The 18,539-nt window shown below is 37.1% G+C and overlaps 1 protein-coding gene across 2 annotated transcripts in view; it reads left to right on the top strand.

Annotated features, from left to right (window-relative positions):
• The first annotated feature begins 988 nt into the window (after window positions 1–988).
• macrod2 (mono-ADP ribosylhydrolase 2) overlaps window positions 989–18,539 on the top strand; it is a 489,520-nt gene continuing 471,969 nt past the window's right edge. For both annotated transcript variants that reach the window (XM_026223581.1, XM_026223582.1), the window contains exons 1-3: window positions 989–1,227; window positions 3,676–3,780; window positions 11,994–12,095. In XM_026223581.1, coding sequence (XP_026079366.1) covers window positions 1,191–1,227; window positions 3,676–3,780; window positions 11,994–12,095 — 244 coding nt within the window. In that variant the 5' untranslated portion in view covers window positions 989–1,190. The remainder of the gene's footprint in view (window positions 1,228–3,675; window positions 3,781–11,993; window positions 12,096–18,539) is intronic.

Here is an 18,539-nt window from a genome sequence, read left to right on the forward strand (position 1 = left end):
AAAGATAACATTCACTCGTCCTTCTTCTCTTGCTCTCCTGAATATTTCCTCCTCATCAATGTGGTTTGGAGACATTGCGCTAGATTCACAATCCCTCTGACTGCCAGAAGAATTGGCCAAAGGATCAATCTGCTGGCAACCTTTACACAAGACGTTCACATGACACAATAACAATAAAATAGGCTGAATCAAAATGACTTTTCCTGAGGAACAGAATAAATTAGACAAACATATGTCAATGATGTGACACTCATTTAAATGTTTTTTTTTTTGGTCCAGATCTAAGAAATATTTACTGTTTTATAAAAGAGTTATTTAGATAAGTTGTGTTTTTTCGCCTGATGCATTGGCCATACAAAAAAACTCTCACTACAATTATCAGTTTCACCAGATGAAATGAACCCTGAACAAAAGTTATAGAACATAAGTAAAGCATTACTTTACTTGACATGAACTTTTGACCTTTTGTACAAATATTCTAGATTTCATGCATGTGAGGATTCAGTGAGGATTTTAAAAGGATTTATTTATTTAATTTTGATCCCAAATGAGTATTTTGGCATTCAACAAAATGCTAAAAAATAGAAGTTACGTTTGCCACAGGATGTTTTTCATTGCCATGTTTTCACACGTTATGTCGATAAAGGATGGAAAGTCCTGGAATTTCTGTAACTTTATTGTAGATCTGCATATACCATATACACAACCGCTGTATTTTGTTTACGAAGGAAGCACATAGGTAAAGTTGCACATCAATAAACAGCTGTATCAAATTTCCGTATTCCACTACCACGCACGGCGCTGCAGTCTTCTGAAGCTTTTTCTCTCACTCCCCTCGGTTGCTACCCCACCGACCTTACAACGCTTTGACGCTCAACCTAACGCACGTCACGCGTATGCACCGTTTTATCGAACTGCCGCATGAAACCATCCAATCCTAACACCACTTCCGCGTTCGAGTCGACCAATCGCCTCGCTCCATTTCCCACTCAGCCTACACTTGTTCGCGTTAAGCTAGGTTGCACCACTGCACTGTCTCCCCTCCAACTACAATTTGACAGTTTCTCAGGTGCGGTGTTACGCTACAGGAGCTGTTCCACTTTCTCTTGAGTTTCAGCGCGCATTTCGCTGTGAGCCTGGGGTTGCTTAACTCAAAAACCATTTACCAGAAGCCCTCACACCACGGCACCATGAGCAAAAAGAAAAAGGAGTGGAGAGCGGAGAAAGGTAAGGGGCTTTTGGACTCTGCTCGTGTCTCTTCCGTTTAAAGACAGGATTCATAACGGTAGTGTCAGTCTGGGGTTTGACATCCACCGGTTTGAACCTGGGGTCACGGCACGCACGTGGCTGGAGAAATGTCTTCTTATAGACGCTCTGCCACGTGAATCAACAGCATGGACAGATGCACACCTTCAGATGCAGGTGGAGCATCAGTACATGCTGCTGTCATCAAGGCCCTAATGTGTCCAGCGTTAAAATCAGTTTAAATGCAAAACTAATGCGTTAATTAGTGATTCATCTTATATAAATGAATTGGAACATGCACGTGTTGGATTGATGCAGTCAGTGAAAAGCCGTATGATAATATAAAACCCCCCAGTGTGGTGCTTTGCATAAACAATGACAACTACACCTTTAAACAAGACGAGAAAGCATTTGTGACCAACTCCTTGTAGTCTGAATTTATAACCAGTGCACTGTAAGTCAGTTTGCATAAATGCATCAGCTAAATTACAAATGAAAAGGTCTGTTGATTAAACATTTAATGAAACGAAGAGCATGCACACATGTTCTTTTGCTAAATCCTTGTCTTGGATATCCACCCTCATAAATAGTTTAGTTCTAGAGCTTTTGCCTAAAATTGTAAGTATAATAGCCAAAAATGAGTTGCTTCGGTTGTGTTTGATCAGAGCTGGAGATAAACTTTCCTGGAAGTTAGATTTCTAGGGACAGGATATAGTGGTTTCATGGTATGTTTGGATTTTCTGCACCTTCCAATCATGTTTGATATAAGCATATTTTTGCTGGACGCTTTATAATTACAATAGGATTATTTATATTAATTTGAAGTGCACAAGCGCTGCCACCTGTTCTTGACACAAACATCAATCAGTGTGACCCAAAGTTTAAGACAACAATGTTTATTATTGCTTAAAATGTGGACTCCATTGAAGTTTGATTATGTCCTATGAAGTGGCAACACTGTAAATTATTAGGCTGACAGAAAGCATTGCTACTCGGTACACATTAATGGTCCGCTATCATAAATCAGACTCCTAATAATATGATAAACTGTATATGATGAGAGCTATTGACTTACGGCCTAGTGTAAAACAGTGCAATGCAGTAAACAAACATCAAATACTTCTGTTATGATATCTTTTGATGGGGATTTGATGAAATGAATCAGCTTTGTTGGCGTTTGTGCTATTTTAAAATCGCAAGTACACACTGCTCTCATAAAGCTGCCTTTGTGCAAGACAACTTCATTCGTGTAGCAATAGGGAGTGCAGGAGGATAAAAACGGAGAAAATAAATTAATAAAGATGGTTGAAAAGGCAGATGTAGGGGCAGTCAGCATGAAAAATCAGTAGTGTCGGCAGGGGCACTTTGGATCTGGTTTGTATCAAGAATATCAAGGTGAAGTTTTATTTTGTCTAGAGTCGAGGAAAAAAAAATGCTATTTGGGAGCTTCTTATAGATTGTTACATTTTCTTTAAATTTAACTTCTTATCTTACCATACAATAACTGCATAACAACTGTGATGTGAACCTATTAGACTTTACTTTATTGCACCAATTTCTAGAAATACCAAATGTTTGCATTTATTAACTTCTGTTAGTACCCCTGCTTTGTATATTTCTTTGTATTTTATTTTCATGTTTTATTTAGGCAGCAAAAATTTAGTTCAGTTTTTAAAAAAGGTTTGGGTTATGAAACAAAATTAAAATCTTTTCTTACATTTACATTTATGCATCCAAAGCTACTTACAGTGCATTCAGGCTATACATTTTTATTATCATTAGTATGTTCTATTCTAAAACCTATTGTTAACATAATAAATGTTTTTTTTTATTGTCATGTATTTTAAATGCAGAATTATGGGTTTTGTACCTTCCCTCCTATAAAACGTTTGTAAGGAGTTGTATGTCATTTAGTGCCAACAGAGGTTTCATTATTGGAAGAAACAAAAGTGAAACTAAAACCTCAAGAAGAAAGTTATGAACCTGTAGAAGGAGAATAAAAAAAGAAAGGAGTATATAGACCGAAATCAGAAACCATCTGTATAAACTTTAGTCTAGCAGTCTAAACTAGTCAGGGCCTTTATTTGAATGTAAGTCCTCAAATTACGGCCTCATAAATATTAGTAAATTATTGAATGATATTGTCCATGTACACTACATAAAACAGATCACACACAGTCTGGTTCCATGTCAGGCCTGCAGCTGTATGTGGAACAGTATACCCTCATTAGCTTGTCACTTCTTTCTCACACACTCTTACATGGCTGCCACAATTACCACACCAAAGAGTGCCACTCTGACACGATGCATAGAGCTAGTCGCAGATGTTCCTTTATGTAGCCCTCTGATTCAAACTGATTTGCTTTGCTCCACAAGACATGCTCTTGAGTGTCTGTATGCTATAACAGTGTGGTTTCTTCTTTTGCACAGAACGCTTACTCGGTCTTGGTCTTGAGGATAGACGCAAAGATTATCGAGGAAACTATGTGCCATTGGACGCGATCTCCACCTGGGCAAATCATGACAGTAACACAGGTAAATCTAGACGTCTTTATGACTTACATGTTTTTCAATCTTAGGCAGACTTGGGAAAGCTGTTTGAAAATAGTCTGCAGTTTGTTTTGTGGTGCAAAAATGAGACACGTTATTTTTAAGTAGCCCACATACTTTTACAATAGTAAATTGTATATGGCACCATTGTACGTTTTTATATTTTGTTCAGCAAGGATGAAAAAAAAGGCATTTGATCAAAAGTGACAGTAAAGACATTTTTAATGATTCGAGTTAATGCTGTTATTTTTAATTCCGTATTTATCAATGGAAGGTTTTCCACAAAAATATTAAGCAGCACAACTGTTCTCAATAATAATAATAACAATAACAATAATAATAATAATGTGTCAAATGAGTGTATTAGGAATTTCTAAAGGATCATGTGACACAAATGATTGGAGTAATGGATGCTGAAAATTAAGCTTTGCCATCACAGGAATAAATTACTTATATATATTTAAATAGGAACTGTTATTTTCTTTATGTAATATTATCACATGTATATAACTTTTAACATTGTCTCTGTGTCTTGGTGAACAGCTTTAGAGTCTGTTCTATTGCATTAAAGTTGCATAGTCATTCTAAAGAAGGTACTGGTTGTTTCATGTCCTTCTCCACCAGAAGACACAATAGTAACTCTGCATGCAAGTGACTTGCTGCCCTTTTGAAGGGAGAGGACACATGGATCAGTGAGACCCTCACAGCTCAGATATCATAGCTTATTTATGGATGAAGATAGTTGCGTTATCCTGACCAGCTATCTAAGGCACAATCCCAATTCTATTTTATACCCCTTCACCTATCCCTACCCCATGCCTTCCCATTGTCCCTTGAAACAGAGTGTCATGGGGTAGGGGGGAAAATATTCCCCTAAGAATTTGGACCCCACTACTACACTTACAAGTCATCATACATCAACTAGATCCTACAATAAAATGCCTGTACTGGTTTGCTGGTGTACATTAGAGCCTTACCGTTCTATATTAATGCGCTGCTTACTGACACACACACACACACACACACACACACACAAACACACACACATATAGGAGATCGCACAACTCACACATCCAGGAGCAAAGAAACTTGTCAACATTGCCCCGTGACTTTTATTAATAACAGTTTAAATACTCACGCTACATTATATTTTCTAGCAACGAGAGCATAAAATTGCTGTTTTTGAAGTTAACTCACTCATTGTAAAGAGAGACGCACAGACGCGCATACACAACTCTCTTGTCTCTCTGTCATACCCCTTCGTTTGAAGTGTGGTCCCAAAAAATCTGTGTTTGAAGGGCTATCTGACCCTTCCCCTTACCCCTACCCATCCAACCAAAGGAGAACTGAGACACCCCTACCCCTTCACGGGAACACGTCCACACATAGGGGAAAAGGGAAGGGCTAAGGGGTAGAAATGGGATTGGGCCTAAGTTTTATTATTTAGTTGAGCAAAATGGCTAGAGAGAATTAGATGGTGACATTCCTCAAAATATCACCTTTTGTGTTCCGCAAAACAAGTTTGAAACAACTTGAGGGTGAGTAGCTAAATGATGAGAGAATTTTCATTTTCTTGTGAACTATTCTTTTAAGTTCTGACTCGGTTGATCCAATCTATTACAACTGCAATGTTCACATCATTTATTTTTTCGACATCAAGTGGCTGTTTAAGACTGTAATTTGTAATCTGAGAAAGAGAGCGAGAGAGACTGAGCACGCACAGCGCCACTCATCAATGTCAGTTCCAAAACAGTGGACTAATTTTTAGACCCAGGGCACACGTTGCAAGCTTTTGTTTACCGTAGCAAGTTGACATGGCAACTGTTTTAGTTTATTATGGCATGGCTGCTTTTGTTTCTTGTTTTAAGACCAGACATCTGTTGCTTATAAACTTAGATTAGTCTAATTTCAGAATGAAAAAGTATAAATGATTATCCCTCTGCTGACATCCAGCTTGTTCAGACGTTTTTAAAACTCCATTATCCATAATGGCTGTATTTATGCACCTGGCCCCAGAAGATCAGGAATAATTTGAAAGGCATAGTTCACCCAAAAATGAAAATTCTGTCATTAATTACTAGTGCTGGCTTATGTTAACGTGTTAAAGTATGCAATCAATTTTACTATCCTTAATGCATAAAACACTTTTTTTTTTTTTTTTGCAATTAATGCAAAATTATTGAAGCCCAATTTCTATTCTAACCCTTTAATCTAATTTTGCTTCTCTGCTTGCCATTAGATCATTTTAAACCGCTAAACTCCGGGAAAGTTTTCAGTCCTATGATCGAATGAATTCAAACAGTGCTAATATAAGGGAAACCAGGCTGATTACATTAGAGATTACAGAGAGAACAGAGACTCGCGTTTTGTTTGCGGTGAATTATTAATTCAAGTATGTTTCACTTCAAAACATGAGCTCTGTCATATTGATTGTCTCTGAAGAGTGCGAGCCCTCTCACGTTGTCAGCGCATATACATAATGTGCTAAAGAAATTTTCTCTGCATTTTTTTTTCTGTAGTATTCATCTTGTTTGTCTGAATGCAAATAATCCAGAAGAGCAACATTTCATACAAAAAGTCAGACAAGTGCTTTTTATTATACAGGATTTTTATTATTTTTAATGCAAATACGATCTATAAAAGGCTTGAATAGACTCTAATTCTTGCGTTATTTGTTTTCTTACATAAAGGTCTAGAATACACAAAGAAAGTGTCTGCTGATTAATTTAATCAAAGGAACATAAGGCACAGATCTGAGACTGCAAATAGTTCAGTGAAACAAGATCCTAAAAAACACATTAATGTTTTCAATGAAAGAAAGTAATTCTCACAACTTTGCCAACATATGTATGTGTGCATATATGTGTGTGTTATCAAACAAAGAGTGTAAATAGTGGTAGATACTGCACAAGTAATGTTTATAGAAGTAATGTGCTATTTGTATTAAAGGCAGAGCAAAGTTAGTGAAAACTTGCCAAAAAAGGGTGGATATTGGCACTCAATGTTAGTTTTTTTATTTATATTTGTTAATTGTCTTTTTGCTTTTTATTAGATAGACAGGGGTCGAAATTAATTTTCTTTACTTTGTAGCACTGCTGCTCCCAATTTCAAAAAAAGCCCCAGCAAAAATTTAGTAGCACTCACCAAAAATTTATGAACATCGCAACTACAAATTATATATTAACAAATTTCATCCTTACATTCTTGTCTTTAATGCAGATTTTTAGATTTGGTTAATATTAATATTGGTCAGTTCACAGCAGTGAGAGAAATTAATATTTTCCAATGTTTCAATTGGTTTTTACCTTTACATGGTCATTTTTTTCCCAAAAGTGTGCATTATCATTTGAGTCAAATTCTTATATTTAACTGGTCAATTATAATAAGACATAAGGGCTGATATAAAACATCAATCATCAAAATTAATCTTTGCAATGCAGAGGAAACGCAGAAAGCTGCATTTGAAATGACATTTAGATCCATTTACACTCTGATTAATGCTGGACATAAATGCATTTAACCTGCAGTTACACTTGCATAAATATTTTAATATTGTAAACATAAAAAGTTGAATACTGATATTTGAAATGTTTGAAACTTTAAATGTTAAATTAAAACCGCTAGCATGTTGCAGCAAGTCACTGTTAATAAGTGAGTCATTGTGATTGAATTAAAGTTAAGAATGTAAAGATAAAGGTTTAATTTGTTATGTAGCCTAACGTTTCATAGAACGGCAGACAGGTCACCAAACAACACCCAGAAGGCACATACTCTGAACGTCTTTAGAGAAATGAAAACAGGTCGCACGACAACAATTATTTGCACTCGCATGAATGCTCCCAGATATATTTTGAGGTCGCGACGATTACATTTCGGGAGAATATGCGACCAAAATGGTCACAATTTCGAGCCTTGATAGGACGGTGGAGAACCAGTGGGGAGGGAAATATCAAGAACAAAGCACTGCCTTTTTTGCCTTTTTGATTCTTTTGTTTTGTTTGAGTCAAGGCTGTTTCATTATAGACTGCATGTCAGAGATGCTTTAGTTTTCATTGGCGAGATGCTATTAGAGTTCTCTTATTATTTAAAGAATATTAATTTTTTATATTTTAAAAAGGGCTTCCTAAATTCTTCCCCTGTCTGTTGTTGGTCAGTTTAAACTGGTATTTTCATTCAAATTTTAGGCCCTTTTTTGTGCCATTCTGGTTGGGATGTTTAATAATGTTTTATGGTAAATATTGTTTTATTTTATTTTAAATAAATCTTTATTTTTAAATTTTTTTTAATGATTTGACAGTGGAGAGCAGACAGGAAGGGAAGTGAGAGAAAGAGAGCGAGTGGGGAAAGGTCCTCAAGCCGGGATTCGATCTTGGGATGCCCGTAACACAATGACGTTAGGTGTTGGCACACTCGCCCACTAGGCTGTCTGCACGGACATTGTGTGCTTCTTCTAATGGAAGTTATACTCTGAGCTCATCTTGAACATATAGCATGTTTAAATCCATTCTTTTAGTCCAACATCAGCTTGGAAAATGTGAAGGAATCATCAGATTCTGTGTGGCCTTTTTTCCATTAAGTCCAATCTTAGTTAAAAGATGATTTGAAGAAATCCTTAAAATACATCTTGCTTGAAATCCTCAGGCCATTTTCATCTGTAGTATAGTGAGAGGATGTCGGAAATGCTATATGGAACATTTCCATTGCCTTGGATGAGGCTTGTTCTTCGCACATCCTGCACGTGCTCCACCAAATGGCCATGTCCTGTGCCAGCAGGCCTGGAGATGAGCTGATCTGGTCAGTTCACATTAGAGCCAAATATTTGCTCTGGCTCTACTAATCTAAGAGGACAGTTTGTAGGATGTGCTATAGGCTATTATTTAAATGAGCATAATGAACACTGCTTATTGTAGCTTGTAAATATTCATGTGATTTTTGCATATCATTCTGACCGACTGGCCAGTGCCAACGGTTTTTGAGGCCTGATGGTTTGGACGTTCTATTCATTGGCCTACTATCTGTTCTGTTAACACATATGCACAGTGTTACATGCCAGCGCTTTAACCAACCAGATCTGATTTCATTGGTTCTTGTTCTCTCAGCATTCTGGGAGCTGGTACAAAGCTATTTGAAAAGGTAACTGGTATTTGTGGATTTATATAAACTCTAGGGATGCACCTTATCCATATCTTTTCTTTTTAAAAATCAGAATATGTTTGGTGACTTAACTGAAATGAATGTAATTGAACATTAACTCAATAAACATGGATAGTAGGCGGTTTAGTTTTCGTTTATAACAGTAGGATAGCCTACGATTAGAACAGTATCCAGAACTGAAGAGGATCCTCTGGAATCAAAGGCTCACCAAAAAAAACGCTTGTCTCCACGTCAGCACCCGATATGACTGGCTGGCTCTGTATTGCTATGGTATAAATCATGCCAGGTGTTCAAGATTCCTGAACAGTTTAGTTTAGAGTGAACTGTCGGGCCGTGTTCCTCCTCATATAAACACCTTCACGCAATCAACGGCCGCGTGACGTCGACCAGCGTAGCGCAAGCCTAGGGTTCGGTTCGGTGAAAAAAAAAAAAACCTAAGGTTCGGCCGAAACCGAACCCCGTCAAAAAGCCCAGTATTCGGCCAAATCTGAATCCTGGATTCGGTGCATCCCTAATAAACTCGCACACCTATAAAAACAAGTTAAAAGTACAGCATTTAGAAGGATCAGAATGAGCTTTATTCGCCAAGTGTGCTCAAACACAGGGAATCTGTTGTGGTTTCCAGGAACTCTGGGTACATGCATGCATACTGTATACAACAAGGAGGAAAGAAAAACAGACCATTTAAATAAGTAAAAATAATAATAATTAATAATAATGATAATAATAATAAAATGTTGTAAGTAACTTTGATTAGAGCTAACAGATTTATTTACAGATACAGTGTGGAAAATATTTTTTTTGATCTCCTGCTGATTTTGTAAGTTTGCCTACGTACAAAGAAATGAAGGGTCTGTAATTATTTTAACAGATTTAGAAAGAATATCAACCAAAAAATCCAGAAAAAACACATTATATAAAGGTTAGAAATTGATTTGCATTTTAGTGAATGAAATAAATATTAAATCCCCTACCGACCAGCAAGAATTCTGGCTCCCACAGATTGGTTCTGCGCCTATGTGGAACACCGAGTAGTCCTGTCACTTTAAGAAGTTACTCCTAATGTCAACTCATTAGGTGTAAAAGACACCTGTCCACACAATCTGTATCTTCCATTCCAATCTCTCCCATGGGCAAGACCAAAGAGCTGTCGAAGGATGTCAGAGACAAGACTGTAGATCTGCACAAGGCTGGAATGGGCTCCAAGACCATCACTCGGCCAGAGTCTGGAGCTCCATGCAAGATCTCGCCTCAAAGAGTTAATGAGGATGATCCTGAGAAAGGTGAGGGATCAGCCCTGAACTACACGGGAGGAGCTTGTTAATGATCTTAAGGCAGTTGGGACCACAGGAATGAATTTGACTCGCCGTGTTTGGAGGGAAAGAAATGCTGAGTATGACACCAAGAACACCATCCCTACAGTCAAGCGCAATGGTAAAAACATTGTGCTTAGGGGCTGTTTTTCTGCTAATGGTACATGACGACTTCACCGCATTCAGGGGCAAATGGACGGGGCCATGTACTATTAAATCTTGGTTGAGAACCTCAGCCAGAACACTGAAGATGGGTCATGGATGGGTCTTCCAGGATGACAATGACCCGAAACATACCGCCAAGGCAACAAAGGAGTGGCTCAAGAACCAGCACATTAAGGTCATGGACTCCCAACCTCAATTTTATAAAAAATCTGTGGAGGGAGCTGAAACTGAGTCGCCAAACAACAGCCAAGAAACCTTAAGGAATTAGATAGAATTTGTAAAGAGGAATGGATTAGAATCCCTCCTGAGATGTGTGCAAACCTGGTGACCAACTACAACCACTATCTTATCTCTGTGCTTGCCATCAATGGTTTCTGACCCAAGTACCAAGCCATGTTTTGCTTGGGAATAAAAACTACATCTTTCACTCACTGAAATGCAAATCAATTTTTAACCTTTATATAATGTTTTTTTTGGTGATTATTTTGTCTCCATAAGTAAATAAACAAACTACCAATAAAATGATAGACCCTTCATTTCTTTGTAAGTGGGCAAACTACGAAATCAAATAAATATTTCCCCCGCTGTATGTACATTATGTACTGTATATACACACACAAAAATGCTGGGTTAAAAACCATAATTTCTGGGTTAATTGGCCAGCATTGGGTAAATATAGACAGAACACATGTTATTTTAACCCAGCTTGTTGGGTTTTATACATTTACCCCTTTGCTGGGTGGTTTTTAGACATCATGCGGGGTCAGTTATGCAAACTGATACATGTAACTGTGAAGTCTAGTCATGTTTCAGCACTGCTCGTGCATTCATTTTATAAAAATCACAGATTACAGAAAAACTACCCAGGTAAGTAAAAAAAAAAAAAACTAAAATGACCCAACAAGCTGAATCCTGCATTTGGGTTTAAAAAAAATCCCACACTTTTTCAGGATGCAGAAACTCCCCAACACCTGGGTAAAAATCTAAAAAACAACCCAATTAAAGGACCCAACAGGCTGAATCCAGCATTTGGGTAAAAAAAAAATAAATAACTCGGCATTTTTTTTTTTTTATGCCACAAGAGCACTGAATTATAACAAGTCAGTAAATCTGGGTGTCAGTTATTTAAGGTGGAAATGGGCTGGGGATAGATGTTCTAGTGCACAGAAATCTGTAACACATTTGTGACAATAATTGCTTAAGTGGTTTAGAGAGGGTTTTTATTTAAAAAAAATTTCACCCGCAAAATGCACTACAGTGTGACAAGGTCAAGTATGTTCGTCCAATAGGCCATGTTTATGAGGCGTTTTTTTATTTTTTAACAAGTGACCACAGTGTGGCGTCACTCTACTGCTTCTCATTTGATATCATCCAGTCCAGTTCATCTTTCAAAAGTTCAATGTTTCTCAATATAGAGTGATTATAGAGCAGATGTGGGTCAGTAGAGTGTTGTAGGACCTTTGATGAACCTGTACTGTTCTGATCAATACAGAGAGTCATCATGCACCATTATCTGAAATAAAAGCTTTTCTGTAAATTAATCTTTGCTTTATCTTTACTATACAGCTGCTGAGGAAGAAGAACAGAAGTCTTTCTTCTTGGCTGACAAAGTGTCTCTGTACAAAGGTGACATCACCACCCTAGAGGTGGATGCCATAGTGAATGCTGGTGAGTTTGCCGTTTCTGATCAATTGCAGTTTTAAAATTTCATTACTCTAAGCAATGCAATTGGTGCACAAGTGTGACACTGAGAGTTTCAGCCTGTGACTTTGCATTCGTTGAGCTTGCCTGACCTCTTGTGTTTGTAAGTGGAACAGGCATGACTACGTTTTTTTTTTTCCTTTGTTTGTACTTATACATTTTACATCTGTTCAAGTCTGTGCAGTGCGTTTTCTCCTCGCAGTGCATTTTGCTGTTTACTTTTATGTTTTGATGTACTTTCACAGGAAAGATGCTTTTCCTTTTCAGGATGAAACAGGATACCAGAGAACAAACTTGTAAAACTGACCCCCCCTGTTTACATGGTCAGATGTTTGTATGTCTCTCTCTGGCTTGTTTTCATGTTACAGTGATCTAAAATCAATTTATTCCTATTTATTACCTCTTTAGTGTGGGGGCTGTTTGAAATCTGTTCTGAGAGGAAAGGAGTTGTTATATAGTAGATGTTCTGCGGAAATAAGCATGTGTTAACTGCGTTCCGCTGTGGTGAGAGAGCAGACAGATAACACTGTCATGGTTTACCTCAAATCATGGAAACCTGGCAATAAAGATAGAAAATTGTGCTTACTTAAGCATTTAGTGTGTGTTGTGTGGGATTTTCATTGATTAGACATGTTCTTGATTCAAGATGTTTATCGTAGTTCCATTCATTAAGAGGAATAGTTTAACATTTCCGCCCACAAAGAATGATTGCGGTTCATATCTAAAACTGCTGTCTGTTTGACAAGAGCATCCGTGAAATGTGATTTTTGCCGGACCGTTGAATCTCTAAAAACAAATGGAAACTCTTAACAGCTGTGTTGTGCTCTGCTTACAACATGTACAAAAATGTGTTTGTGAATGATTGAGGTTTTTTGTTTATCTCAACGTAGTTCAGGCATTATGCAGTCTAATTGAAGTAACGATGCCTAGCAGCTTTGGGACATTTAGACGAATCTAAACCTTCTGTTGAGTTTACTGCTGTTCTGTGAGCCGTGAACCTCGCAAACTAGTAGATTCATTATCACTGGAGCTTGTCTGAGTTTCACATTTCCGTTATGTGTATTTACTCTCACATACTAGGTTATTACTACAGTTTCCTTAGTGGGATGTAGGACCGCAGGCTAATATAGCGATGTCATTTTAATGCATCATTCTTTATTGTAAGTAGATATATATTCATACATACATTGTGTATACGTATACATATAAAAACTGACCTGTTGGAACAGTATTTTTAATGTTAAACACTTCACTGCATAATGTCAATATCACTGGGCATCATCTCAGGAAGCTATAGGGTACCTCAAGAATTCAGGTGATTTCAAACAGGCGAAAGAGTGTTTTTCCTACTTTGCATTGTAAAGTTTTTGTTTACAAGACAACTTGCCCTTTCAAAGTTTCTGCAGGGTTGCTGTGAGGTCAGTCAGCATTGAAAACAGGAAATAAGAGAACAGGCCGTACGGTGCTCTGTTCTAATCTCGGTGTCTGATGCAATCATACTGATATGAAACTGCAGCAGTAAGCAAAATGAATAAAAATGAATCACATGTTCAATACCACTGTGGTTCAGCTTCTCTCAGTGCTTATTTCAACAAGTTTGTTAGTGCATTCTTCACATCAGTGGCTGCATAAAAATAATGTGAAACCATTCTGTTGGGTTTGTGGCATTGAATTAGGAAAGTAATTGGTTTAAAGGCTTCAGAGTATGAGGGAGACGACTTATCATGCAGACGGGCGGCTGTTCATCCATCAGAGGCCAGCGGCTCAGGCCAGGAAAGTAATCGCATTATTGCAACAGTGCTTGGAATGATTTTTAAAGCCCCATTTGCTCCACTGTCTTTAAGTTTAGGTTCCTGGAATGATGTTTCTATCTCTAAACTATAATATGGTGATAAGAACAATCGGAAAGCATCTCTGTGATTGTGGGGAACTGTCGTTTTGTTTCCAGTAGTCCTGCTGAAAATGCAAACAGCATTGTACTCTTAGGAAAAAGAAAACAGTTGCTGTTTTTTTTTTTTTGAATATCTATTTTCACTTATATGTCCGGTTACAATGAAAAATGGCTTGTAAACACTTTCACTCTAATCCATCCAACCAACTTTTGCATTGGACTGGAAAATGGGATCTGGCATGAATTGAGTTGCTCGCGTGGCAGACGCCCGTCTTCGTTTTGTCCCCACTGTAAATCTCACTATGTCCTTCATTGTTTTCTAAACAGTACTCTTTGTAAAGGTACTTGTTTTGGGTAATGAATTGGGACCATTTGCGACCAATAAAAATAGATTCTACATATTCTGGATGTGTGTAATATAAATGCAGTCTGGATGTACTAAATTGATCATGTTGTTATTGTCATGTGACCTACCAGCAGCAGTTGTGTCACGTGTAATGCCTTTCCTGTGGCCTCATGGGATAGTGAAGGATACTTCAGAATCTTGCTGGAAGTAGAAGGTCACTTGGATATGAATACTGTGAATTTGGACATGCTACTCTTCTCACATACTACCTTTGCTACGTTATAGTAGGGACGTATGCAATTTGAATGCAGCCATTCTTTAGAAGAATCAAGTGGATGAAGGAATGACTCTACCAATCCCTTTGAGATTTCAGAAATCTATCGGGCGGTTGTACTGATTGCCAATTTCTTCCTTGAGGAGGAGCGTTGCATCATCTAATAGATTTGTTTCTTTTTGAACCTCTTACACGTAAGAAGAAAGACACCCACCCTCCCCCAAAAAACTCCCAGCTGACTCAGACTCCGCTTTCCCCCGCATTTAGTCTGACTCTTGTTTTTTTTTTTTTTTTTTTTTCTTCTCCTCAGTGTGTTGTATTTTAGGTAATCACAGTTATTTTCCTGCACTTAGAAATCCAGCGAACCTCGATGAGCCTAATTTCCGTTGTCCTCACACATATAACAGCCTTCTGTCTGTCTCCTGGCCAACCTAACGTCCTAAAAAATCCAAGGAAGGAGTGAAATTGAGTGATAATCGTGGATATTCTTTTAATCATGCAGAGAAGTTGATGCTAGAGCGCCCCTGCCATCATAAACTTTTTTTTTTCTTATCCGACTATAATAGTTTTACCTCCTCTGTGGTGCTTTTATTACGAGTTGCGCAGAGGAATATTACTGTAATAAAGAAACCTCTTGAGGCTTCTGCTAAAAAAAGGCCTTTTTCAGATCATGTAATGTTATTATACTCCATAACTTGAGTTTGAGGACTTTATTGCTGACAAAAAGTGAGAAGGATTAATTTATTTGCTGTAAATGTTCTCTGTATTAGAAGGGTGTGACTGCTGTCATGCGCGCATATATAATTTATTTTTATTTTTTTATATATAGTGCTCTTTTTCTTTTATCAACCAGAAAAGCATGGAAAAAGGTCAATAAAATCACCATACATTTTTTTTTTTAAATCATACAACAGTTTTAAAGAGATGGTTCACCCAAAAATGAAAATGTTATGTTTATCTGCTTACCTTCAGGGCATCCAAGATGTAGGTGACTTTCTTCAGTAGAACACAAACAGAGTTTAAGTCCGTTGCAGTCTGTCACTCTTATAAAGCAAGTGAATGGGAATCAAGGCTAAAACATAAAAAAAAAAAAAAAAAAAAAACACTTTACACAAACCGAACCAAATTAAACCCTGCAGCTCAAGACGATACATTGATGTGTAAAGACACAAAATGATTGGTCTGTGCAAGAAACTGAATCATATTTATATAGTTTTTTTTTTTTTTACCTCTGATTCACACAATGTCCCAACTATTAGAACTCTCCCGTGTGCGTTTTTAGGAGCATGCGGTAAGTCTTCTTCTTCTTCTTGCTTTATGGCGGATCGCAGACTTATAAGTGCATTTCTGCCACCGATCTTTTAAATGGACCATTGACACTCTATCTACAATCTCAATTTGAAGTGTCAGTAGTCCATTTGAGAGAGAGGAGGCGGTAATCCACTTATAAGTCTGCATTCCACCATAAAGCAAAAAGACGACGCCGAAGTTGTGTGTGTGTGTATAAATATATATATATATATATATATATATATATACACACACACACACACAAAGACTGTTCACTCATTACTATGAATGGTAGAAACTACAATGGGGAATATGGCAGAATAATTAATACCTTTTGATTAAAGACCCAATAGCCAATTGATCAGTTAACTTGAAATTACAAGTGCCTTTAGGAAACTCTGATTCCCATAGAAAAAGTCAGTGTCCTGAGATTCGCAACTGGCTGGGCCAATCTGAAATATGCTCAAATAGAATTAAAATGCATTTATTTGATAATTTTTTTAAATATTATTTGTATGTGAGCTTGTCAATTAGTGTTTGTTTCAGTATTTCCACTTTGAATTGTAATGTAAAGATTAGGCCAACTGATCAGCAACTGGTACTGAAGAGCCCTCTCTTGAGATGGTTTTGTTGCCTTCTCATCCATTTGAGTTACTGAAATCATAAAATTAGTTTTAATCCAGAAATATTAGTTAATAAAGTGTGCTGGTTTTACACTCAGGCCCTGTAGAGTTTGCATTGGAAATGTCAGGCAGCAAGAAATTAAATGGCAACAGTAATTAATTCTGGGCGGCTTCATGCTGCATGCTGAGAGAGGTGAGGCTGTAAGCATGTTAAATAGGTTTTTAAATCACTCTCTGGATGGCCAATTATTTTTTCATGGAAATAAATTTCTTGTCAGAGCTGCTAATTGAAATAGCAACTGACATCAGGGTCGTGATAGGTGCAGAAATTTTAATTGCTCTCCCTTTCTTGTTTTCACACAAGGTGTCGGTTCGCGAAGCAAGCAAAACAAACACTGAATAAAAAAAAAAGAAATCTGACGGGGCGGTCAGATGGTGAAGCTGTTAAATATAGCATTGAAACTTACGCCAAAAATATCTGTCTGGCAAAAAATGAGAACAAGCAGGGAACATAAAACTTAAACTAAAAATAAATATGTAAAAAACAAACTTGAGTTGTGTGACGCGTATGGCTGAGTGCTTCAACATTTGAAGATGTCGTGCAGGCTTTGTGCTCAGGAGGGGAGAGTGTCGTTTTGTAATTATGGGAGCTCTTAAGAAAGGAACAGAAAGCTGTGTCTTTTGCCCTGTAGCGTGGTGAGACGCAGCCACAGATGAATGCAGTAATGGAGTCTAATGCACTCTGCACATTAAATGTTCTATGAGTCACAAAGCTTAATGGAGAGCACTTGCATGTTTAACCGAAGACGGGCCTCAGCTCTTTTGTAATTGACATTTGAAAGTGGGAAAAGAGCACTCCTTATCAACAAGACTTGCAAAGGGGGAAAAAATGGGCAAGCGTGCACTCTGTCATCATCAAAAGAAGGACCCCAAGATGTAAATCGGAGCTTATGTTTCTAAAAGCATTAGAGGCATCTTTTGATAAGACAAAGTAAATTCACATTCATTTTCCATCTCTTCGATTAATGTATACATCTTGACATATCCTTAAGAGGGTAATGACAAAGCACATGGAACCTGTACCTGTAGAACTCTTGACATTCACAAAGTGCTACACATTTGGCTTCAGCTTCAGATACCAGTAAATAAGGCCTTGCAGTATAAGATAAAACATGATCCAGGGTTTACTTTTTTTTTTTTATCTACTAAAATCATTACCACTTTCGCAATCAAGCTGTTCTCATATTCTTGTCTGTATTTTTTTTTCAGACTATGATTATTTGATGATTAGAAAGTTCAGAAGAACAGCATTTTTTTAAATCTTTTTTTCTTTTTTCTTTTTTTTTTTTACATTTATAAATGTTTTATTGTAACTTTTGAGTAATTGAAAGTGCCCTTGCTGTGTAAAAGTATTAATTTCTTTTTTTTCTTCTTTTTTTTTTGGTCATGGTTAAGCTATATACAGTATTGACCCAAACATAAGACAATGTCTTTTTTTGTTTTCTTGGAAATGCATCTGAAAAAACACTGTGGTTTATATTCAGGGTCTATATTTTGACATTTCAGTAATACAACCACAATAATAGGTGGCGCCAAATACACGTAAAATGAGTGTGCCATGAAATACGTAATGTAATGTGTGTTGTAAAGATCGCACGAGTGAGAACAAAAGAAAAAGAAAAGCTTACAGCAGCATGAGTTGTGACTGTCATTTTAGCGTAATGGGAGCAAACCGAACAAACAAACTGATTTTAAAACATAACACAGTGCCCAGATTTGAAGGATACAGTAAGATTTCACTTCTACTGTTAACATTTTTTTGGTAGGATGGATGGACTAAATGTTATAGGCCTAGAATTCAGATGGGCTACCTGGTATTTTTATGGTATATCTAAAAGTGTACATTTTTTAATGTGATTGTTGGTACATTTTACTAGTATTTACTGTACTTTTGAAAACACAAAATAAAATAGTAAAATATATATAT

Source organism: Carassius auratus, chromosome 38 (assembly GCF_003368295.1).
Source record: "Carassius auratus strain Wakin chromosome 38, ASM336829v1, whole genome shotgun sequence".
In the NCBI taxonomy this organism is placed as follows: domain Eukaryota; kingdom Metazoa; phylum Chordata; class Actinopteri; order Cypriniformes; family Cyprinidae; genus Carassius; species Carassius auratus.